General features: G+C 39.8%; 1 protein-coding gene across 1 annotated transcript in view; it reads left to right on the top strand.

Moving 5' to 3' along the window:
• The window catches only part of rhobtb3 (Rho related BTB domain containing 3), a 113,092-nt gene that overhangs the window by 40,567 nt on the left and 45,714 nt on the right, over positions 1-26,811 (top strand). Inside the window, exon 4 of the mRNA XM_048595126.1 lies at positions 18,635-18,792. Coding sequence (XP_048451083.1) covers positions 18,635-18,792 — 158 coding nt within the window. The remainder of the gene's footprint in view (positions 1-18,634; positions 18,793-26,811) is intronic.

Raw genomic sequence — 26,811 nt, 5'->3', positions numbered from 1 at the left:
ATAATCTAACCACCAACCATTAAGATTGTTTGACCAGTGATGGCATGTCTCCATGTTAAACAAAGCCGTCTGTAGGAATTTCTAATTGGGGTTCATTTACCAAGTTGTGTGGCAATGGAGAATTAGCGATGGCCACAGGACTGTGAACTTGGGAGTCCCTAGTCAAGAATCTACACTTGAGACAGCTGCATCAAGTTTGTTTGATATCCATGTTGGGACAGCATTTGGGCAGCAGCTTCTGGAACTGAGCAGTCCTTTTCAGGGTGCCCTCTACTCACCGTAAATGGAGAGAAGTCGAGAAAGATACCCTAATAATATACAGCCTGTTTTCTCCTGGCCTGGGGATCTGCACATTGTGGGATTACTATTTTTGTAATTGAAGAAAGAAAACTTCAAATGTTATGATTTTCATTCCTTTCCATCTGGAAAGAAGAACTGTAATCATATCACTTAAGCTGTCAAGACTCCAAGTTGACATCACTGCCCTCAATGCAACCTCATTCCTGGAGAGGTACAGCAGAAAGAAGAAGCAGGGGTTCTTCTTGTACTAAAAAGGCAAGACCAACAGTGGCCCTTGTGTCCATGGAATTGGTCTGGTTCTCTGAAATAGAATCATGAATGCACTACCAGAACTGTCCGTTTGTATAAAGATTCATAAAACTTCACTTACAGCTCACCTATAACCAATATGTCATTGTTGTCAGTGTTTGTTTATCCATGTCTTCACTCCAATGTGTATGTTTGGGAAAAAAACTTATTCTGATTGGCTGAGCTCATCACAGGCATCTCAAGGGAAGAAAAGGTCATAGTTATGGGGATTTTAATGCCATGATTAGCCATGGCTTTGATGGCTGGAGTAGAATCATGAGGGAAAACAGGATGGGAAAAACCAATACAAATGCCATTCTTCTGCTGATAAAGTGTACTCAGCATGGCCTCGTTATAACAAATGCCCTCATTCACCAGAAGGGCAAATACAAAATCACACGGAGGTGGCATCTTAGATCAGTCCATTGGCACCCTCTGGTTAAGGTAATTGTTCAAATCAATATCTACGTGTCACTCAATTTATCTCTGAACATATCATTAACTTGTTTGATTATGAATACCTACCTAGCAACAAAACATCACAAGGTCCAGAAGTTGGAAATAAAGAAGATCATTGTCCAAGCCCTAAAGCAACCTGACAGCAATTCCAAATGCAGCTCACTATGAATCTGGGAAATCTTCACACATCCAATTCTACTCCAGAGCAGTGGCCCTAAGGAGTCAGCTGTACTAAAGTGTTGTGCAGAGACGATTGGCTTCAGATATTGTCCCCAAGAAAAAACAAAAGTGACCTGCTGGGGGAAAAATAATACGAGCAGCTGTCATTGTTCGCCAAGATCACAAATCAAGAAGGCAGCAACTCACTTGCTCAAGGCTGACACCGAAAGACAAATCTAGAAGATAAAAGGCATGTAGTAGGAAGAGAAAGCTTGAGAGATCCAACAAAATGCTGTCTATTGTGACATGCAAAGAATTTTTGAAGCCACTAGGGTCATCTAAACACCAAGATCAGAAAAACAAAATCACTTCACTTGCAGAATGATGTCTCTCTTCTAAATGTGACAATGACATCTGCTAACACTAGAAAGAACAATTTCAACTACTACCAATCATGACTTCACAGCGCTAGTGCATATTATCCACTTTATCACCTGGTGAAATGCATGTATGGACCACCATCAAGACAAGAATTGCAACAATTGATTAAAAAAAAAGAACAAAGCCCTGATGATATTTCGCCTGAGCTCTTCAAATCTGGTGAACTTCATTCACATCAAGACTCCAAGCACACATCCTGCAGATTTAGGAGGAAAGAAATTACCCCACCCTGTCCATCCTGACATCAGGATGGCAACAATTGTTCCTTCACATAGGAGCATCAGTTGTGCTGTGAACTATTGAAGTGATTTCCCTCTTGTCAACAGGAAAATCTGAAACACATTCTCTGGAATTGCCGACTTCCTTTGACTGAGGAAATCCTTCTAGAGACACAGTGTAATTTTAGAATGTTCAGAGGAATCTCTGACAGTTTTCTTGGAATTGTATGGCAACAAAGACTATCAAAGGCAACATCAGAAATAATTTATTGCATTCATCAACAGGACCAAAACGTTGGACTGTAAATTGAAAGGTGCCAAGGGTTGTGATGCAAAGATTTGGATGTCCAAGGAATTTCATCACAATCCTGCAGATGCTTCATTGTAATATCACTACAAACTGCCTTGAAAGGGAGATGTGACACAGACAATCTTAAAATTCAAATTGTGATCAAGTAAGGATGTGTGATAGACACATTTATACACATAAACTATTTATACTTGACTTTGGAGGCTATTCACCTTGTCACAGATCAACTGGCTATTGATGTCAGTATTAAATGCTACATAGATGGAAATCTCTTTAGCATCAGTCACTTCCATGCCAAATATAAACTGACCTCTACAGACTTAGGTGATCCATAGTAAGTGGATAACTGCAGTGATGTAAAGTGTGTGATTTATTAGTTTGGATTTTTGAATTTTGAACTAATGGCTTTTATAGATTTTCTGTGTGTCTGAATTACTAACTTGTAGGTATTGCAGCAGCCATGGTAATTTATTTTAAAACACAGCATTAGCGAGAGAAACTTCCTGGAGGGTAATAGAGTGTTGTTAACTTTGACAGATGAAGCTGTTAAGAAAGAGATTATATCAATGTCAGGAGTTTAGTTTAAAAGTTCCAGACTAGAAGTGATTGGTTAAATCCTGAAGAGGTTATGTAAAACTCAGAAAGTCTAAGCTCAGTTATATGACAAATCAGGGAAGAGACAATCAGATTCTGAAGACTGGGTATTGAAACCACTGCAAAATTAAACCCTATGTGGGATAGGGAAGAGAATTCCCTCTGGTATTTGCATACTATGTTTTAATGCTGTTGGGATGAATTGAATTGCATTTTTACTGAGTGTTTTGAAAGCTTCAAATTTGTGTTACATGTAAATAGTTTAGTTTATTCGAGATCATCTTATCTTTTGTTTGTATTATAAACATCTGTTTTATTGTTAAAATCAAATCTATAGCATTTGCACTTGTGTTTCAATGAAAGACCACCTCGTTAAAACTAAAAAACAAAATGTATCTTATGCAGAGAAGATGAGTAGGTTGGGACCATAATCACAATAAAAAGAGGTGCTGGAGAAACTCAGCAGGTCTGGCACCATCTGTGGAGAGAGAAACAGAGTTAATGTTTTGCGTCCAATGATTTTACTTCAGAATAAACACCAGTGAAAACCTTGGAACCAGCTCCACAAGCATTCAGGAAAATACCTAGCAAAATCAACTTCAGTCTACTGGATGGCTAAAAAGCTTTTCTTGCTCCAAATCCTATTCTGGCAATTCTCAAGTAGCCAGATTTTCAGGACAAAACAAAAAATAATGCAAAGATATTGTGACGTTCTCTCTGAAACATCACAGGATTAACATGAATGACTGGAAGAAATTGCCACCAATCATTCAAAATGACAAAAACTTTTCCATCAAGCCGCATCATACATTGAATTACGATGTCTTAGTGATGAGATACAATGGTGGCGGAGAAGAAAAGAAAAGGATGTAACTCCTTTATACCAGATCCCACTACCTCGTGGGACACCCAACCCCATGCATTCAAGGATCTATGGGTCAATAGTGACCTATTTGGTCACATGAAGACCCATGGTAGAAACACCTCATCAAGAATAGATGTCATGTTCACATTGAGGGACAGCTGATGACAACATGATTTACTTTAATTTCAGTGGGTGCTGGATTTTTTTTAAATTCATTCATGGAATTTCAGCATCCCTAAATAGTCTTGAGAATTAAACACTCACAGAATGTGTCATAGGTTACAAACTATAAAGCCACTTTATTGAGCTTCAGATTGATGAATGATTTGTACTCGGTACAAACAATATAATAACAGTAATTATAAAGTTTATACTTTATTATAAAGTTTTTGTTCTCCAGGAATATCAAAGTAACAGAGATGCTCTTGGAATGACCTTTGAAACCCAATCACTTTTGGTTTACATGGTGGTTCACTTCAACAGAATTGGTCTAACTTACCACTGTTGGCTTCAGTGTAACTGCTGCCAGAGAGAAAATCAGCTTCAGATGTACTGTTTAAAATACTTTGCAGACATAAGCTTGATTTCAATTTGCGATCAGGGAACTGACCCACAGAATTTCTGAATCCTCACCCTATACCATGTCTGTATCACTGATGTGACTTTTTTGAAATAGGCTGCCATTGATTTCCCCAGAGGTGAGTTCAGTTCACAATTAGAGCTGCTGAGCAATGCATAGAGGTGGGTTCAATCTAGATTGCATTCTTCAATGGCAGATGGTAACCATTTAGTCTTAGACTCTTTGCAGATGGAGTACGCAAGAGATCACTGGTTTAGCAGTGTCATGGTGCAAACAAGTGGCCAAACAGATAATCCACTCTGTTTGAATCACCCTATTTCTACATTGCTTTTATTCATTGATCACTTCAACAATGCTTTTCCATATTGCTTCTGACAGCCAATTACACATGCACAAGAACATTCTCTGTTCCCAGTCTCCAATGTGAAAATGCTCCTTTAACCCTTCCCACCCCTTTATGAAACTCTTCCAGGAACATGTATAGTGCTATGAATTGGAGATGACAGCGTGGTCAGCATGACTCCTCAACCTCACTTTGAAAAGAGTAGTGTGTTCTGGAGTCAGTGGAAGACTGATAGAAATTAATGTGTCTAAATAGTCTAAGTGCACCTACACTTGACCTTGCTTCTACGTGAATTTGAAAATCAAACCCATTTAATTTACGTTGTAAAGCAGAGGTCAACACCACCATCCCCCCCCCCGCTGATAACTAAAACCGAAACACCCAGAGAGGCACACCTCACCCTGTAATCTGTTAAAAGGAGTGTGAAAAGTGGTATAACCTACCAGTCACCCTCAAGCTGTTATAAAGGAGTGGTTATTCACTGTATAATCAACAAGTAACCATTTATTTATCTAACTGTAACTCCATTAGGGAACAAATTAACTGAACTGATTTCAAACCCAAACAATTACCCCTTAACTACTAACTGTTCCCGAGAAAACAAAATTCTAATGGTATGCTGTTGCAATAAATAGAAATCCCACTTATATAAGCCAAAATAATAATTTAAAAAAAAAACCTTAATCTCTCAAAATTACAACCAGGATACATCTTCCGTAATGTTCTGTGCCTTTTCCGCTGATCTTCAGTCAGGAGTGCCTTTCTCCATCAAATTGTTGTGTCATGAATGTTAGTTAAGAGTGCTGCTGTACCCTTAGCTAGATGATGGTTACTCTGAGAGCTTAGAGAATTCTGTGAGAGCCAGTGATTTTTCTCTTTACAGCTGATAGCTGTTAACTCTATCAGATGGCAGTTGCTCTCACACTGATTGTCAAATGCCCTCTTCCTTTATACCCTTGATGATGTATCAATTTCTTATAATAGGATTGGTCCTCTGTTGTCAAAACCATCTGATTTAAATTTAATTGCTTTTTTTTACTCTCCAAGTGTCTGGTTTAAATTAATTGGCTGATATTTAAACTGGTTGCCTTGCTAACAAAACAAAACTGCTGCCTGGATTGCTAACCCTATGGCCTCTGATATAAACGTTTCAGTTTCAGGAGCTCTCTGCGTACCTGCAACTCACAAGTTGCCCACAGACTTTTTTTTGAATCTCTAAGTACAGAAAAAAGCACACCAAGTTTTAAGGGGACCATGTACTCTTTTCCCCTATCATTTTACAAACATCAAATTCTAACATCCTACCTTCCAACCCACAAATACTCTACCTAACTTCGCAACATTTAGGGTTGAGAAATATTTCAGCCTACCCATACCAAAATGACATATCGTACTGACTACTAAATAGAATAACATCCAAGCAGATAGGTGCCAGGAAATAACTTTTAGGGAAAGAATTTCTTACCCATTCCAAACCTTGTAACCCTGTTACTATGTGCTCCATTAATTCACTGCTGGTTATTGTGTACTCCCAGAGGAAATGATGTTGGCTGGTACAATGGCCCCTTCTTTTTTCTGAGATAGGCTTATTTTGGCCCCTTTAAAAATGGTGGACAGGACTCATTTCTGGGAATCCTACACCATCCCTTTTCCAGCAAATGCTGCCAACATGAGATAAGGTGTGCAGCATGGCTGCATGCTGCACTCCTGCCCCGGTCAGCTCTATTTCAGGGGTAGAGAGTTTAAATCTTCAATTTTTGTGAACAATGTTTTGTAATTCAGGCTATTTTCTGTACCTTAGAAAAAAAATCATAGCTGTCTGTTTCTCCACATTCAATAGACTTCATTGCTTCCATTTTAACTACTTTGTTTTGACAGCCAGGTGTCATTGAGTGCTTGGCTGAGTTTCAAAAGTTACAGATCCACGTACTTTATCAAGGCATTCTAAAGATTGTTTCATTAGTTCTTAGTCAGAGTTCAATTTTAGTCATTCACTCATGAATGTTGCTAGTTAGGCCAAAATGTATTGTTTTCTTTCTTCATTCATTCATGGGATGAGGGCATTGCTGGCTAGGCAGCATTTATTGCCCATCCCTAATTGCCCAGAGGGCAGTTAAGAGTCAACCACATTGCTGTGGTTCTGGAGTCACATGTAGGTCAGACCAGGTGAGGATGGCAGTGTCCTTCCCTAAAGGGCATGAGTGAACCAGATGGGATTTCCCCCAAGAATCGACAATGGATTCACAGTCATCATTAGACTGTTAATTCCAAATGTTTATTGAATTCAAATTCCACTATCTGCCGTGGTAGGATTCGAACTCGGGTTCCCAGAATGTTATCTGGGTCTCTGGATTAATAGTCCAGCAATAATACCACTAGGCTATTGTGCATCCCTATTTGCCCTGGTGGAAGTGCTAGTGAGCTGCCATCTTGAACTGCTGCAAGTCGTCAAGTATAAGGATACCCACAATAGTTTTAGGAAGAGGACTCCAATATTTTAATGCAATGACAATGAAGAAATAGCGATAATTCTCGAGAGAACACTCAAGAGCGAACTATAAGCTAAATGGAAAAACCCTGGGGAAAATTGATGCACAGAGAGATCTGGGTGTTCAGGTCCATTGTACGCTGAAGGTGGCAACGCAGGTCGATAGAGTGGTCAAGAAGGCATACAGCATGCTTTCATTCATCAGACGGGGTATTGAGTACAAGTGTTGGCAGGTCATGTTACAGTTGTACAGGACTTTGGTTCGACCACATTTGGAATACTGCGTACAGTTCTGGTCGCCACATTACCAAAAGGATGTGGATGCTTTGGAGATGGTACAGAGGAGGTTCACCAGGATGTTGCCTGGTATGGAGGGCGCTAGCTATGAAGAGAGGTTAAGTAGATTAGGATTATTTACATTAGAAAGACGGAGGTTGAGGGGGGAACCCGATTGAGGCCTACAAAATCATGAGAGGTACAGACAGGGTGGATAGCAAGAAGCTTTTTCCCAGTGTGGGGGACTCAATTACTAGGGGTCACTATTTCAAGGTGAGAGGGGAAAAGTTTCAGGGAGATATGCGTGGAAAGTTCTTTACACAGAGGGTGGTTGGTGCCTGGAATGTGTTGCCAGCGGAGGTGGTAGAGACGGGCACGATAACATCATTTAAGATGTATCTAGACAGATACATGAATGGGCAGGGAGCAGAGGGATACAGATCCTTGGAAAATAGGTGACAGGTTTAGATAGAGGATCTGGATCCACGCAGGCTTGGAGGGCCAAAGGGCCTGTTCCTGCGCTGTAATTTTCTTTGTTCTTTGTTCTTTGATAAAGTGCTGTGGCAAGATGTAATGTGGCTTGAGGTGGGCGGGTTGGGTGGGTATAATTCGCAGGCCATGGCATTTCCATGGAACTGCTCCCTTCTCTTTGGAGTTGATAGAGGTTGTAAGTTTGGAAGGGTTTTGAGTTAATGCAGTGCACTTAGTAGATGATAAATACTACTACCCATGAAGTGAATGTTGAAGATGGTGGATGGGTACCAATCAAGTGTGCTGCTTTGTCCTGGATGATGTCAAACTTATTCAGTGTTGTTGGAGCTGCACTCATCCAGGCAAGTATAAAACATTCCTGACTTGGGTCTTATAGATGGTAGACAGGCTTTGGGAAATCAGGAGGTGAGTTACTCGCTGCAGGATTTCTAATGTTTATCCAGCTCTTGTAGCCACAGTATTTATATAGATTGTCCAATTCAGTTTCTGGTCAATGAAAACCTCGAGGATCTTTTTTAGTGGAGACGGATTTACAGAGTTGGGAAGCTTCTAAATTTGAACTTACCACCTCTTTCACAAAATCCAGCTGAATGTTTACCAGATTTATCCAGTCTCTTCCACTGTGCTGTAAACAGAGTCTAGCTCCCAGCCAAGTGCTGAAATACCAGTTAAATACTGTTGCCCTGCAGTGCATTTATTGCATTCAGTTATACTTCTTTTCCACAATAATATATATACTTTACTTTCAAAAATATTTCCAGCTGGGACAATATATTTATTCACTTCACTTTTGTTTAGAAAAATGTATAAACAATAGACAAATTCATTATCACTGAACCTGTTATTTACTTGACTAGCCATAATATTTGAATATTGCAGTGTGTACTCAGCAAACAATATCATATTTCAGGCTGATATTTTACAGGAAGAAAGCAAGGCATAAGCAGCAAGCCAAGAAAATTTGATACCGTGGAAATTGCTGTTTACATTTGACAATGTCATGATGCAGTGAGCCCTCTAAAGTGTTTTTTTTCTTCTGAAGACATTAAACTCAACCATTATGTAATTAATGACAGAAAAAAAATTATCCTTATAAGATCAGTTAGGATCATAGAATTATGTAGAACAGAAAGAAGCCATTGCACTCATGCCTGCTCTTGAAAGTCTCTTTTTATTCATTTATGGGATGTGGGCATCATTAAATAGGCCAGCATTTATCGCTCATCTCTAAATGCCCACAAGACAGCGTCACATGTAGGCCAGACCAGGTAAGGACAGTAGTTTCCTTCCCTAAAGGATATTAGTGAACCAGATAGGTCTTCGTCCAACAATCGACAATGGCTTCACAGTCATCATTGGACTGTTTATTCCAGATTATTATTGATTTCAAATGTCACCGACAGCCATGGGTGGGATTTGAACCTGGGTCCCCAGAACATTGTCTGGGTATCTGGATTAACAGTCTAGCAATAATGCCACTAGAACATTGCCTCCCCTCTTCCAAATGGAAGAGAGTAATCTTGATTGTTAACTGCCAGTAAAAGATGCTGCAAGAGCAGTGAGGGACTGCAGGCAGACAGACGCACCTGTAAAAACTAGACGTCTTATAGCCTTAGTCAAGACTGGGGTTGTGTTTTTGTACAAACCAGGGGGAGATGAAGTTGCTATGAGGTCCTCTCTCTGTTTAGAGAAATCTTGGGCTTTTGATTGCTGTTTCCTGGGACCTGTCATCATTTTTCCCATGAAAAGGGAAAGGAGTGAAACAGGTGAACAGCAAGGGAGTTTTGAAGAGCAAAAAGCCTACATACTTCAATTACAGATTTTCCAAATAATTATTGATATGACATCTGAATTTTGTATTTTGCCTAAAAATGTGTGTTAGTCAAATTTAGTAAACCTGGTTTTAGTTTTAGACTTTTGCATTTGAATTAAAAATCAAAAGCAACCATATGTTCTAACCAAAATGGCCTTCAAATTGTGTTCTACTTTGGTCTTTCGCAAAGACTTTTGTGCAAAATCATGTGTAATAGTCCTGTGTGATATTTTGGTAAGAACATCTTGGACAGCTTTAACAGTGACATTTAGAGTCTGTTCAGTTTTTGCCTTGTTTCACCAGGCCTTGACAGCTTTGCTAAATTCTAGGACAGGTCCACCAAAGTAATAATGGCCAGTCATCCTGTTAGATGTTTTGCATAGTATTCATGGTATTTTAATGACATTGCCCACTGAACTACGATCACCCATTCTGGACTGAAGAGCAGAGTTAAAGAAAAATCAAAATTGCTTAAATGGCTCAATTCACATTCCAGTTGTGCTTGAAAACAATTGATGAAATCCCTCCAGCTCATGTCCTTTGTATCCATAGTATTTTTGTCACACACTAACTGACTGATTGATTACTGAAATAGGCTAAGAAGACTTTAGTTTCTTTATAAAGACAATGAAGCCTTATTCTACCCACGGAGAAAGGAGTCAAATATCACGCGATAATTGTGTAATGTATCAACATTCTAATCTGTCTAATCAACTGTACAGTCATGCATTTGTGCTGTAATATTTAGATATTCAATGAAAATATTTAAAGTATACTTGGATCATATCTTTCCTTGCGAACATGAATAAAATTAGATATGAACTTATCTACATTTTGAACAGGTCAAATTCTAAAAGAAATATAGGGCCAATTTTCCTCAGCTGCTCATTCTCAATCACTGTATAGGATAACTGCACTAGCTATGCACAGGGATAGAGATTCTGCTTTGGGCATAATTTGCAAAATGGCTGCATATAACCAAACATGCTGTGTTTGGGATATTTTCCCCTGTTTTGAAGAAACTGTTTTTCTCTCAGGTTTCCACTCAAGCTCACTGGCCTCTCACTGAAAACAAAACCTGTTGTGAACCAGAGCAACAAGACAGCAATTAAAATTGTAATTTGTGAAAAAGACAACTTTAGAACTATTCCTTGATAACTTAAAGAGTGGTATGGTGTGGTTAGATTAGTACAGTTGAAATGGATTTATCATGAAAATATAAGCGTTTTGAATGATAAGAGTCAATCTACTGCAAGTGAATAACATGATTTTAAATGACTGGAAATGACTTTTTAAAATATTTCCTGGTTACATTAGGGTGCAGTAGTTAATTCCTTTGTAAATTAATTTAACTGACATATAGATTCTTTTCGAATGTTCTCGTTGGAATCCTTGCACCTGAAAGTTCCAAACTTGACTTCTTAGCCCCCTCAAAGGCCTGGAAATTGAGTACAGTGAGCAGCAACTCACAATGGGTGAATGATTTACCCTGGGAGCATGGCCATTTTCGTGGGTAGTGTCTGCTTCTAGCACAATACTTTTAAAAAATTGCAAGATGTTGCAGAATTTGAGTTGTGCTGAATTTCATGTGTATTTTAAAATTAAATTATGCAGTCTTTTGTGCAGATATGCCAATTTCAGGCAGTTAAAATAAGAAAAGTTTATCTTTGTGTTGAACCCCAGGATACGGGAGAGTCAGTAAATAAATATTTCATGTCGGTTATTGCTGTGGAGAAAGAAATGGAGGCTAGAGAACTCATGAAATAAATATTGATGTTTTAAAAACAGCTCTCATTACAGAATAGGAAGTTCTGGAGGCCTTAGAGAATATAAAGGTGGATAAATCTCAAGGACCTGATTTAACATATCCCAGAATGCTGTGGGAAGTAAGAGAGAAAATTGCAGGGCCCCTTGCAGAAATACTTGCATCGTCTACAACTGTTGGTGAGGTGCCTGATGACTGGAGGGTGGCTCATGTTGTGCCTTTGTTTAAGAAGGGTTGTAAGAAGAAACTAGGGAACTATAGACCTGTGACTTCAGTTATGGGTAAGTTGTCAGAGGTCATTCTAAAAGATAGGATTTATAAACATTTAGAGAGGCAAAAGTTGATTAGGGGCAATCAATATAGTTTTGTGCGAGGAAAATCGTGTCTCACAAACTTGATTGAGTTTTTTGAGGAAGTTATCAAAAGATTGATGAGGGCAGAGCCGGAGACGTTGTTTACTTGGACTTTAGTGAAGCCTATGTCAAGGTTCCACATACTAGAATAATCAGTAAAGTTAGGTCACATGGGATTCAGCGAGAGCTTGCCCATTGGATATGTAATTGGCTTAACGACCGGAGACGGAGAGTGATGTTAGAGGGTTGTTTTTCAGACTGGAGACCTGTCACTGGCGGTGTTCCACAGGGATTGGTGCTGGGTCCTTTCTTGTTTATCATTTATATAAATTATTTGAATGAGAATATAGAAGGCATAGTTAGTAAGTTTGCGGTTGCACCAAAATTGGTGGCATAGTAGACAGTGAAGAAGGTTTTCTAACATTACGAAGGGATCTTGATGAAATGGGTCAATGGGCTGAAAAATGGCAGATGGAATTCAATTTGGATAAATGTGAGGTTTTGTATTTTGGTAAAACAAACAGGGGCAGGACTAATACAATTAATGGTATGGCCTTGGGTAGTGTTGTAGAACAGAGGGACCTAAGAGTCCAGGTCCATAATCCTTTGAAGTTTGTATTACATATGATGGTTAAAAAGGCGTTTAGCATGCTTGCCTTCCTTGCTCAGTGCTTTGAGTATAGGAGTTGGGATGTCATGTTGAGGTTGTACAGGACATTGGTGAGACGTCTTCTGGAGTACTGTGCCCAGTTCTGGTCTTATAGGAAGGATGGTACTAAGCTAGAGAGCGTTCGGAAGAAATTGACCAGGATGTTGTGGGTATGGAAGATTTGAGTTATAAGGAAAGGCTGGATAGGCTGGGACTTTTTTCACTGGAGCATAGGAGGTTGAGAGGTGACCTTAAAGAGATTTATAAAATCATGAGGGGTATATACAGGGTTAATAATAGGTGTCTTTTCTCTAGGATAGGAGATTTCAAGACCAGGGGACATATTTTAAGGTGAGAGGAGAAAGATTTAAAAAAGGACATGAGCAAATTTCTTACACAAAGGGTGGTTTGCGTGTGGAATGAACTTCCTGAGGAAGTGGTGGATACAGACGCAGTAACAACATTTAAAAGACTTTTGGATAATTACATGAAAAGGAAAGGTTTGGAGGGGTACGGGACAGGAGTAGGCATGTGGGACTAGTTTAGTTTTGGATTATGTTCGGCGTGGACTGGTTGGACCGAAGAGTCTGTTTCTGTGCTCTGTGACTCTATGAAATAGTCTGACCGAACAGCTAACATATAAGTAGAAGAAATGGGAGCAGAGTAGGTTATACAACCCCTCAAATCTGCACTCAATCACAGAAGTGTTACAGTGCAGAAGGAGACCATTCAGCCCAATGAAGTCCACTGGCTCTTCAAATAAGCATCATTACCCACTGCCAATGTGTTGTTTTCCCCACTGTTCATGCACATTGTTTCTATCCAAATACTTCTTAAGTCTTCAATTGAACTTGCATCCACCACAATTCCAGACAGAGCATTCCATACCCTAACTATGTACTGAATGAACAAGCTATTTTTCCCTCAACATATTTGATCCTTTTGCAAATCGTTTTAAATCTGTGCCATCTGGTTCTTGATCATTTTATAAGAGCGGTCAGTCAAGCCTGCTCATGACTTTGAAAACCTCTAATAGATCTCCTTTTAGCCTTCTCTCCGAGGAGAACAATCCCTACTTCTTCAAATCTATCCTCATAGCTGCAATTCCTCATCCCTGGACCAAATTGCTTCTGCACTCTCTACAATATGTTCACATAATGTGGTGCCCAGAACTATGCACAATACTCCAAGTGAAATCTAAAATGTGTATTACAACAAGTTCAACGTTACCTCCATACTTTGTGCCCTTATTAATAAAGCCAAGGATATTGTATGCAGTATTAGTTACTCTCAGCCTGTACTGTCATCTTCAATGATCTCTGCAATATACCCCCATGACCCTCAGCTCCTGCACCCCTTTAGAACTATATCCCTGTCTTATATTGTCTTTCAATATTATTCCTACTAAGATGCATCACCTTACATTTCTCTGCATTGAAGCTTTACTGACACCTATCCACCCAGACTTTTCAGAGTTTTATACTATCCTCCTCACAACTTATAAATATTTCAAGTTTCGTGTCATCTGTAAACTTTGAAATTGAACCCTGCACATCCAAGATCTAGTTCTAAATCATTAATATGTATCAGGATCCCAATACTGACCCCTGGGAAACTCTACAAATCTTCCTCCTGGAAACTATCCATTGACTACTACTCTGTTTCCTATACAATTTTGTATCCACATTGCTACTGACCCTTTTATTTCAGGATCTATAACTTTCCTCACAAGTCTGTTGTATGAAACTTTATTAAACACCTTCTAGAAGCCAATGTACACCACATCAACTAGGTTACTCTCATTGAACCTGTCACAGCTTCAAAGAAAATCCATCAAGTTCATTAAACACAATTTCTCCTTTAGGAATCCAAGCTGATTCTTCCTAATCAAATCATTTTTTTCATTTGACTACTAATTCTTTCCCAAATAATTGTCTCTCAAACCCTCTCCACCACTAAGGTTAAACTGACTGACAGGCTATTCTTACAACCTTTCTCGAACAAGGCTATGTTTGCAATCATTCAATCTAAGACACTCCCCTGAGTCTAGAGAAGATTTCCACTCTCACTTCCTTTAAAATTCAACGATACATCACATCCAGCCCCAGCGCCTTGACAACTTTAAGTACCAACAGTCTATCCAATACCTCTTCTTTAACAATTTTGAATTCTCCCAGTAACAGCGTTTCTCCTTCTTTCACAATGCCTAGGTAATATCTCCCTCTTTTTGGTAAAGATGGATGCAATAAGTTCATGGCTGATCAGATAATGGTCTCAACTCCATTTTCACACAGACCCCCATGTATCCTCTCTCAGTGTAAAAGCGGTCTACTGATTTAAATGGTATAATCCTGATTTAATCTCACTTCCTGGAAAACCTGTGTTTTTGTAACAGGATCTGCAAACACAAAGGGCATAATTTTCCCCTCTTTGGAAGTGGCAATGGAGATGGCAAGACAGAGAAAGAATTGGGCAAATTGGCCGTGGAGAGGTCACACCTCCCCACATCATTGATTAAGTTCTGGGCCAGAAAATATCTGGACAACCTTCTTGTCTTCTTGACTCACCATCAATTAAGTCCCTTAAATGGTCAGTTGATTTCCAATTAAGGGCCTCAACTTGGCAGCTCTGTGATTAACTGCCTTCCCAGTTTCCCAATTACAGATAATTGGAGGCACAAATGAGGGGCGAGGGAGTGGTCTTTGAAAGACACACCCCTGCCCTTGCCTCTGAGCCCAGGACCCCTCGACTTGCAACAAGAAAATTTTTTAAAAACTTCCCTTCCACCACTGGATCTCCATGATTGGCCTTGATTGGCAGTTTTATAACCCAAAAATTTCCAGGCTCTGATTGGTCAGCAACTCTTGGTGACTAAGGGGGTGACAGTTTTAAAGCTGTTGATAGGCCAGAAGGCTTGCCCCTTCTCACCTGTCAACTCTTAATGAGTTGATTGGTGTGCGATAAGCTCAGTTTCTCACCGATAGGGATGACATGTTACTCACTGCCTTACACATTCACCCCACACTTATTCAAAAAGGGAAAATCATGTCTAAAAACCTCTTGGATGTTTAACTTCCGGTTCAACCTCAGTGATTTGTACTTTTTGGCCAGTGATGGATATTGAAATTTGGCCATTTGCATTCACCTTAAAATTAACATCCTGTAGGAACAGAAACTGTCGTCCTTACCTAGTCTGACCTACATATGACTGCAGACCCACAGCAATGTGGTTGACTCTTAACTGCTGTCTGGGCAATTAGGGATCAGCAATAAATGCTGGCCTAGCCAATGACCCCCACATCCTGTGAATGAGTAAAAAAAACACATTCTACATTTTATTCTTCAGTTTTCCTGAAGTCATCTGCAGACACTTAAATCAGTGCAAGTTTAGAGGCCACCAAACCACATTTATAACTCTCTAAAGTAGAACAGTACAGGGCAGAGACCTGTAGAGAAAGCCAGACTATTTAAATACATAGTCTAACTCCTGAGTAACCATTTAATTGACCCCATACTTACCTCAGACATCCCCAAGTACACCTCCCCCAGACCCTGATCTGATGCCCCTCCAAGGGACCAATTGCCCTAACCACCACCAGGCCCGATCTCCACCACCCCCACCCAACCACTGGATCGCAACCTGTTTCTCCTGCAGGAACCAAGACCTGTGAGCCCCGACCTCTATCAAACATTGCATCACTTACTTTGCAACCTTGCACCCTGGCACCCTACCTGTTTAGTACTTAGCCCCTTCTCACATGGCATCCTACCCACCTGGCACACTATCCCTTATTCAGCTAGCATCCTTACCCAGCTGGCCCCCTAACCCTTCCACTTATCTAGCACCTTAGTACCCTAACTCCTACTGACACGGCATCCTATATATGGCATCGTACCCAGTTGGCACCCTATTTACCTGGCAGCCAAACTGCTACTCATTTGGCAACCTTCTGATGGCAACCTAACCCCTCCCCAACTGGTACCCTGCGCATCCTGAGATCCAATACCTGGCACTCTAACCCCCTTGCCTATCTTGCATCCTACCCTCCCAAAACCCTAAGAATGACACCCATGAACTTACAATTTGACAGCAGTCGTCAAAGTGACTGTTAGACCATTTAAATTCCAGCTGACTGCTGTGAAAAGTGACATGGTTTACCTTCCTCTGACATTTCTACACTATACTATGAATGGAAAGGCAGCTCTGCATTTCTGAGAGAGCGCTGACTGGAACCTCATCTTAGAAATGTGGTGCACCTTTCTTACATTAAAAAGAAGCGTTTTTTATCCATTCATGGGACATGGGCATCACTGGCTGGGCCAGCCTTTATTGCCCATCCCTAATTGCCTTTGAGAAGGTGTTGATGAGCTGGCTTCTTGAACTACTGTAGTCCACTTGCTGTGCAAGGACCCACAATGCTGTGAGGGAAGGAATTCCAGGATTTTCACACAGTTATAGTGAGGGAATGGTGATATATTTCCAAGTCAGGATGGTGAGCAGCTCGGAGGAGAACTTGGAAGTGGTGGTGTTCCCATGTATCTGCTGCCCTTGTCCTCCTGAATGGAAGTGTTTGAGAGTTCAGAAGGTACTGCCTGAGGATCTTTGGTGAATTTCTGCAATGTATCTCGTAGATAGTATACCTTAAAAGCTTTAAATGAAATTTCATGTAACTTAGTTTAGAACTAAATTGGATTTAGTCAGAAAACATTGCTGGCTATGTAAAAGCAGACAGTTACCTCATAATGTAATCTATTTAATAATACATTGTGGTAATCAGGAGGATTCGTGAGTGCAAAGTGTAATATTTTCATTGGGGGATTTGTTTTCAGTGGAGCTGTTGCCTGGATAACTACTTTTGCTTAAACTTCTTTGAAAAATAAATGTTGGGAGAAACTTAGAAATATATCTGTAACATGTGAGTGAACAGTAATTATTTTACTATTTAAAAATATTTCTTTAAGCTTCATTAAACTTAAATGACTGAACATTGGCAATGGAGGGACTGGATGCTTATGGATGTGGTGCCAATCAAGAAGGCTACTTTGTCCTGGATGATGTCAAGCTTCTTGAGTATTTTTGGAGCTGCACTCATCCAGGCAATTGGGGAGTATTCCAACACACTCCTGACTTGTGCCATGTGGATGGTGGACAAGCTTTGGGAGTCAGGAGGTGAGAAACTCACCACAGTATTCCTAGTCTCTGACATGCTTTTGTAGCCATTATATTTACATGATGAATCAAGTTCAGTTTCTTCAACGGCAACCCCAAGGATATTGCTGGTGGGAGATTCAATGAGGTAATGTCATTGAATATCAAGGGGCGGTGTTTAGAATGTCTCTTATTGGGGGTGGTCACTTGTGTGGTGCAAATATTACTGGAAAATTTGAGCCAATATATAAGTGAGTTACTTTCTTTGAAATTTAGGAGGCTGTATCAAAATTCAAATAATATTATTTGCAGCATCCATGGTGAATGCTGTATAACTAAATTCAGTTTATCTTACCATTAAAAGATCTTAAATAAGCCTTGTTTAATGGGAGTTTTGCCATGACAACCTTCTATTTAATGCCAGGACTTCAACTTCAAAGAGTATACTGTCACTTGCGTCATCAGCGTTGCAATTATCTGCATTTTTGCGCTAAAATTGTCATAAGCCAAAGCTTTGTGCACTGTCTCAATTCAAAGTCGAACAACAGCGATAACCTTGACTTTAGAGTCCAAGTAAGAACAAATTGAATGTATTGCAGTTGAATTTGTTTTCATTGCAATGCCTAATCATACATGCATGACACAGATTCTTAAATATGTAACAATTTCTGGCAAAGATCCAATATTTTGTTTCAGGAAAAGCACGGATTCCCCGACGATCGTGTCTAATGGTTGTCCCTCAATAAATGTCACAAAAACAAACCAGTTAGGCATTCACCTCCATGCTGTTTGCAGGATGCTGCTGGGTGAAAAATGGTTGATATTTATTACTGTGAATGATTTCTTTAATATTCAAAATGGTACACCTTCTATGCTTCTATAGTAGTTTTATGCAATTTCAACTGCTGGAGGCAAGGGACAGTCCTCATGTATTAAATAGTAAACATTCTATTATTTTCAATATACAAATTCCATAATATTTAATCATTTTATTCTTATTCTTGACTTCACAAATAGTATGTACAACTAAATTGTGAGCTTTGTGTAAAGAACATTGACTTGAAATTCATGATGTTTCAACATTTTTAACAGAAGAAGGGCCGCCTTGTTCATGCCCACTGTGCACATCAGATAAAGGGAGCTGTGTTCCTTTCTATGAGGGAATTGAACTGTCTAAAGAAATTGGAGCAGCCTACTTGGAACTTCACAGGCTCAATGACTTCTACGTGGGGAAATACTTTGGAGGAGTGGTAAGCAAAATTGTCATTTCTTTTCTAAAATATGAAATTTTAAAATGTTGTTGAACTTTCATATTCTATTGCTGGGTAAAATTATTAGTGAAATCTTTATCTTGAAGTTTTGTCAATGTGTTCTGTAACGTGTTTAGTTGCATTGGATTTGTTACTGACACAGCCTGTGGAGCTGAATTGCTTGCCTAGAATTTTTACTTTTGACTCTTCAAAGTATGCACCATTTGGAGCGGTGTTGGCCGCTCAGTTGAGATACCTGTACCAAAATGAGTGCATGTAGGCTACCGGTCCAGTGTTTTGTCATCTTTTGTAAGTGTCCTCTTTTAGAAGTAAGAAAAAATAACAATTTTACTTGCCTAAAAACTTCAGCATTGAGACAACAGTTATTTGTGTAAACCACCCTTTACAGTCTTTTTATGATTGATCTCAAAGCACACCATTGCTGATGATTCACCATTTCATGGTGGTGCTACTACAAGTACATTGAACTCCTCATTTAATTTCTCTCATGCACTGTCATTGGACTTATGGAAAGACTCCAGATAGTCATCACTGGTGTAACATCTTACTATGTTAAGGGTTATGGCTGTCGTTAGGTGCTAGGTCTTTTTTGACATAACAAATATTTCAGCAATCCTGGAGTATTGACCTTAAACACTGAAGATAAAATCAAAACTCAATTTTGAAAGTCTGAAATCAAAAGATAATGTTTTGGAAATACTCAGCCAGCCTTTCACAAATAAATTGAGAAAAAAATAGGTTAATGTTTAAGAGAAATTAAACTTTAATGAAGAGTTGTACCTAAAATATTTTAAGATGCTGAAAGAGCAACTGTTTATAATTTAACATTTGAAAACTTATATTTGGATGATTAACCTAGCAAAAGCTTGATTTTTGTAACCCGTTAGTAAATCAAAACTAATTTTCTTTCATAACCAATTCATGATGACTTTTGTAACTTCATGATCTTAATACTTAAGTACCTAAATGCACTAGTGCTTCGAAGTGCTCTGGAGATTTAGAAGGCGTCACCATTCCAAAAATTGTAGCCAATTGTGAGAAGCAAAGTAAGCATTTAGCCACAGAGCAAGGAAAAATCAGAATCATTTGGGCGGCACGGTGTCTCAGTGGTTAGTGAGTTCAATTCCAGCCTCAGGCAACTGTCTGTGTGGAGTTTGCACATCCTCTCTGTGTCTGCGTGAGTTTCCTCCAGGTGCTCTGGTTTCCTCCCACTGTCCAAAGATGTGCAGGTTAGGTGGATTGGCCATGCTAAATTACACTTTACTGTCCAGGGATGTGTAGGTTGGGTGAATTAGCCATGGGAAATGCGGGGTTACAGGGATTGTGGGGTGGAGGCGTGAGTGTGGGTGGGATGCTCTTCAGAGAGTCGGCGTGGACTTGTTAGATCAAATGGCCTGTTTCTGCATTGTAGGATTCTATGATCATTGATTTTATTGCATGCATTCTAACAATTATCTACTGAGTGGTTCAAACTGTAAGATAACACTTATTAATATAGTTGTTTGGGATGAAATGATAATGTGAGGACGCCAGACAGTAGTAAAAGAAAGAGGGAAAAGTGCCTTAAAAGCATTCAATGAAATTTCATGTAACTTAGTTTAGAACTAAATTGGATTTAGTCAGAAAACATTGCTGGCTATGTAAAAGCAGACAGTTACCTCATAATGTAATCTATTTAATAATACATTGTGGGAATCAGGAGGATTTGTGAGTGCAAAGTGTAATATTTTCATTGGGGGATTTGTTTTCAGTGGAGCTGTTGCCTGGATAACTACTTTTGCTTAAACCTCTTTGAAAAATAAATGTTGGGAGAAACTTAGAAATATATCTGTAACATGTCAGTGAACAGTAATTACTTTAGTATTTCAAAATATTTCTTTAAGCTTCATTAAACTTAAATTTCTCTTCCTCAAAGTTTGCATTGTACTGTATGTGCTTTGAAATATTTCTAGCAGTTTTAAAAATAATCCTAATATTTTCACCAAACTTAACGGCGGGGAATAGGCCCCTTTGGGATGGCTGGCAACTGATTTCAAAGATAGTAAAGTGAACGTCATCTTATAAACCCTAAAGCAGAAACAAGACAGTCTGTTTGAAGTTTGAGGAAAGTAGTTGGAACTCAGTGAAAGGACTGATGGTAAGTGCCAACACTATGAGTGCCTACCCACACCATGGACAACTGTGCAATTTCTAAAGATGTTTATAATGACTTACATTTCATTTGAAGTACTCCATCATTTATACCTGTAACTTCATTATTCGTCTCGCTGTCAGCTACCAATCCAGAGTCAATCACTGAATAGATAGCAATTGTGAGGAGGTCATACAAGGTCATGCACTCAGCATGAGTTGGCAGTAGGTGATAGAAAGTGAGCTGTCATGGTGTTTTTGAGTAAAGAGACTAAGTGTAAAGGGTTTCTGAGTGAAACACCAGCTGATGAGACAATGTACCCTGATCTCATGGCTTCTGCCTTTAAAGAAAGATCATTGCAGAGCACTGCATATTTGTTAAAGTCTCCCAGGACATTCAGTATCAATCTAGTCAATTGATGGAGTCCATGTCCAGCATGTACAGCACCATGATATTTGATCTGTCTAGGGAACTTCAAAGTTGCAACTCTACTGATTTAATTGGTTTCATTCAGTTTGCGTTCTTGAGTATTAATTATCTAGCAGAGACAGATCTTTATATCTACAGCTTGACAGCAAGGTACTAAACAAGATCCTATTGTCTCTTCCAACTTGTCAATCATGTTCCCCAGACAATTCTCTCAAATACCTTTACATTTTGCAGTGAATCAGCAGTGTCAGCAATGGCTGTTTAGGATACCTTTGGGCTTACGCACGTGGATGTAGTTATCGCAAGATCAAAGTCGCTTGAATCGCAAGACATTCCTTTAGATAACCAGTGGCTGGTGATCTTGTATATTTTTACCTCGCAGAAAATATTTAGAAAGAGCACTTAATTGGGCAAGGGGTGAAGAATACATAATGACACCAAAGGGAAATCTGTAGGGGTAAGTTTTCACAGTCACAACTCAGGAAGAAAGCTAGTGGAGCAGATTGTCTGAGCTTGATTTGAATGGGATACAGAAACTACTGGCTCTGCAAAAAAAAAGGGTGATGCACTTCACCAGATTACTAGCTATGTGTTGAGGGTGAAAATACCATTAGGTATAAAGTATAAACATTGACATAGAGTCATTGAGGTCTACAGCACCGAAACAGACCCTTCAGCCTAACTTGCCCGTGCTGCCCAGTTTTCACAATTAATCTAGTCCCATTTGCCTGTGTTTAGTCCATATCCCTCCATGTACCTGTCCAAATATTTCTTAAATGACAAAATTGTACTTGCTTCCACCACTACCTCTGGCAGCCTGTTCGAGACACTCACCACCCTCTGTGTGAAAAAAATTGCCCCTCTGGACTCTTGTATCTCTCCCCTCTCACCTTAAACCTATGCCCTCTAGTTTTTGACTTGGGGAAAGGCTGTTGGCTATCTATGCCTCTTATGATTTTATAGACGTCTATACTGTCACCCCTCAATCTCCCATACTCCAGTGGAAAAGAGTTCCAGCCTATCCCACCTCTCCTTATAACTCAAACTCCAGCCTTTCCTTATAACACAAACTCTTGCTAGCAAGAATTCAAAATAAATGTTTGAGAAGTGGTGCAGTTCTATATTTGTTTGAATTAGTTTTGCCACAGTTTGTAAGTGATTTGTCTTATGTGGTACAAAAGGGAGCTGAGTGAGTGGTGAGTTAGAAACACAGGTTAAATGTTTTCAGTAATATGGAGCAAGATATATAACATTTTTTATATTACGCTCTCTACTGGGGAAGTGTTGACGAATTTAGTTAATAATGCCTGCTTGCTGTGAATCCACATGGTGAGTTCTTCTCTTTGCAATAGACAACACAGTCAGTTTTCAGTAGGGAACCAAAGACAAATCAAATAGGGTTTGATAATGTAGTGTGCAGATACAGTTTACAGGGAAAGGTGCCTTGGATCAGTTTCTGGATATATCTAGTCAGTGATATTTGTGCAGTTTGGTCTTAGTTGCTGCTGTTGGTTGACTTCATTTTTGGCTATCTAATGGTTGACATCTTGCTCTATGGCTTGCATGATATATGTTGTAAACCTGTGGAGTACTCTACACACAATAATAATCCTGGAAAATCAAGTTGGACTTCTCTAACAAAGTAGTTCAGCCACCAGATTCAGGCAATATAACATACTGCACTCCATCATAACCCTTGTGGAAATATGGGTTTTACAATATGTAGTTGTTATCAGCTAAGTATTCAAAGATTTCTGCAAAGAAGATGTGCTACTAAAACTTTCTGTTTTACACACATCAGAACAAGCAAAAAAATACCAAATTTCAAACAATTACAATAATTTATAGCATAGGAGTAAAGGGTGTTGATTGGTTAGCAGGCCAGTTGTGAATAACCAAGATCATAGAGAAAGCAATGAGGAAATATAGACTTTGCAAGCTCCTGGGTAATGCAAACAAGGTGCAAGGTTTGAACATATTCTTTTCGGTTACTGCAAACGGATCTCTGCATATGAATAATAGAATACTTCTGACAACTATAAATGAGCCATGTTGTGAGCTTGACTGATTATCTTAAATTGGTTGTCAGTGTAGCTATTAGCTCTCAGGATTGTTCAGCAAGTACCCATGAAAAGCAGAGGCTTATCTGACAGGCAACATCTTGTCTTGGATTTTGCATTGTGGATTTGTTGACCTTGGCCTATACACAGCCAATTATGAACAACTGAAGAGAAATGCTGTTTGATTCAACCAACCAGTTGTTGGGACGTGAAGTCTAGTACCTGACATTAAACCAGCACTGAAATTCATACAATTATACAGTAGGCAGAGCAATATTTTGGACTTAAAGCAACCTATTGTTAGTGAAAAATACACTCACACAGCCACTACTTAGGAACAGCATTAAATGGCTTGCCTCATATATTATTCCAATTTTTCAGATAATTTGCCCTTAAGCTATAATTCTCATAGTGCTAGAGGACCATGATTCTCTCATCAGAGAGATGCAACTAGTGACGGTTTAACCTTAGGGTCACTATATCTCAGGTAAGGGGTGAAGTTGAGAAGGTAGAAATTTCATGCTGACCTCAGGCACGACAGGAATTGAACCTGTGACACTCTGCGTCACAAACTGGCCATCCAGCTGTCACCCCACTTTGGTTTTACAATCTATTTAAAAATACACTGGGTATTTTTTCAGGTCTGAAGGTGGCAGCCTTCAACCCAATTGCAACTTTGTGTGCTGCACAGACAGCAATGACCTGATCAGTACAGCCGTAATCTTACAGGATAGCTTCAATGCACTCTATTTATGCATAAAGCTTGTAAGGTGAACAAATGGCACTTTCCTCAATCTTCTGGTTGCCAAATCCACTTTGTGTTCTCCACAACTTTCCACCATAAACTACCTTCACCACTCAATATGCATTGGGATTCATATAGCTGATTGGCCTGATTCATATACAAGATTGGTCTCATGTGCAATTCCGTCAATACGACTTATTTGTAAGTTATGTTTAGTAAGCTGAAAATACTAAATCAAAAAACTAGAAAATGAATTGGAGGAATTTGCTAGCACTCACAGAATATAAACATTATGACACATTGACTGTCCTTCCACTTTGACTTTTGTACTATTGCAAAAGGACACACCTGTTTTATATGGTTCTGTTATAAAGGCACAATTGCAGAAAATATCTTCGTTTAAATATCTGTTCCGGAAAAAAAACATGCATTTTGGCTGAAAATCGATTACACACAAAAATGGATAGAGACCCAAGCTTTTCGCTGAGCCCACTCATATCAATTTGCTACTAAATTGGCAGACCAAAAGTTGCAAACACCATACCCATCTCAAACTCATATTTCCTTTCTCAAATTAAAGTGCTATTGAAAATACGAATATATCTGAACTTAAATGAGCAAACAGAAACTACCTTCTTGGGAGTTAAGAGAGTTTTGTAGGAAATATGGAATTCATTCCCCACTACTCCTGTCACCAACAATCCCTTATTAGAATCTTTGATCAGTCAGCAAGCTCACTGCTGAGAAATTAAATCTCCAAAATTAAATCTGATGCTATGAGCTGAATTTTACCAGAAATTGGCTAATTGTTGAAAGGGGTTCTCTGTACAAGGCCGAGCCCATTTTCTCACTCTATCTTCCCAAACCTGCCTCATTACCTACGCATCATTCCCAATGGCGCATGTTTTGTTATCCTACTCCCCATAGATAGACGTACTAGCCACTGCCGAGATTGCCTAAGGATCTGGGCTCAAGCACCATATTTAAAGCCCGCTGCTCAGTCAAACAATACTGGCAATCCGAAGTTGAATCAGTCCATGCCCAAATGTAGCAAGGCCTGGACAAATCCAGGTTTGGGCTAACAAATGGCAAGTAACATTCATGTTATACAAATGCCAGACAATAACCATTAGTAACAAGGGAGAACCTAACCATCACCCTTAACATACAATGGCATCACCATCACTGAATCCACCACTCTCAACATGCTGAGGGTTCCCGTTGACCACAAACTGACTGGACTAGCCTTAGTCCAGTAGACACACTAGACTGTGTCTACCAGAGCAGATCAGAAGCTAGGAATCCTGCAATGAGTAACTCAACTCCTGATTTCCTAAAGCCTACTGTCACTTCCATCTCGTAGAACAAGGGCAGCAGGAACACCACCATCTGTAAGTTCCCCTCCAAGCCACTCACCATCCTAAATGGAAATATATTACTGAATCAAAATGCTGGACTCCCTCCCTAACCTTGTATTGTAGGCCTGCTTACAGCACATAGAATACAGCATTTCAAGAAGGCTGGTTGCCACCACCTTTCAAGGGCAACCAGAGATGGGCAGTAAATGCTGGTTCTGTCAGCAACACCCATTTCCCATGAACGAATAAAGACAAAAAATGCTGCCTTACATGGTTCATTTGACCCAGACATGGCAGATAAGAGGAAATTAATGTCCTGCTTTGCTGATAGGGACTTTGTACTCCCAGTAAATGGATTGGTGCTGAGGAGGCCATCCTCTTCTCTAGGACTAGGGAAGGAGACCATGACACCAGACCCTGCCAGCGTGGTCTGGGGTTGTCAACCCAGGTCAGTGATATCCACAGTTTGGAGGGATGCACAGTTATGCTGCAAGAAGTCCAGTTATCTTCTCTACTCCATGAGGGTAAGTATTACCTCTGCTTTCTCTCACTCACTGTATCTCTGCTACTGCACACGCATCTCACCAAGGCTCATGGTCCACCAATCTCAGAACTGCATACAAAATCTTCCCTCAATTGCTCTCACCCACTCCAAATGCCCCTCCCTCGACTACATATCCTGTGTGCCCTCTGCATTGCTGCGACTCCACGCTCTTAGGTGTGGTCAGTCAGTATTTAGGGTAGTTAGGGGGACTGTATCTCTATATCTTGGGGAGTGGGGCAGAGTCAGCCCAGCGTAACCAGTCTGGGGAGACACGAGTAGTCAGTTGGGAAGCTGGAATCACTAGATACCCACTCTGACTTTTATGACAGGAGTTGTTGCCATCTAGTTTCTATTTCAGCAGGAAGGAGAAAGGAAAACTGCATAGAAGTAAGGAGAGATAGTAGGAACTGCAGATGCTGGAGAATCTGAGATAACAAGGTGTAGAACTGGATGAACACAGCAGGCCAAGCGGCATCAGAGGAGCAGGAAGGCTGACGTTTCGGGCCTAGACCCTTCTTCAGAAATGGGGGAGGGGAAGGCGGTTCTGAAATAAATAGGGAGAGAGGAGGAGGCGGATAGAAGATGGATAGAGGAGAAGATAGGTGGAAAGGAGACAGACAGGTCAAAGAGGCGGGGATGGAGCCAGTAAAGGTGAGTGTAGGTGGGGAGTTAGGGAGGAGATAGGTCAGTCCAGGGAGGACGGACAGGTCAAGGGGGTGGGAAGAGGTTAG

Source organism: Rhincodon typus, chromosome 3 (genome assembly GCF_021869965.1).
Source record: "Rhincodon typus isolate 14 chromosome 3, sRhiTyp1.1, whole genome shotgun sequence".
Taxonomy (NCBI): domain Eukaryota; kingdom Metazoa; phylum Chordata; class Chondrichthyes; order Orectolobiformes; family Rhincodontidae; genus Rhincodon; species Rhincodon typus.
This window is presented reverse-complemented; position numbering and strand designations above follow the sequence as displayed.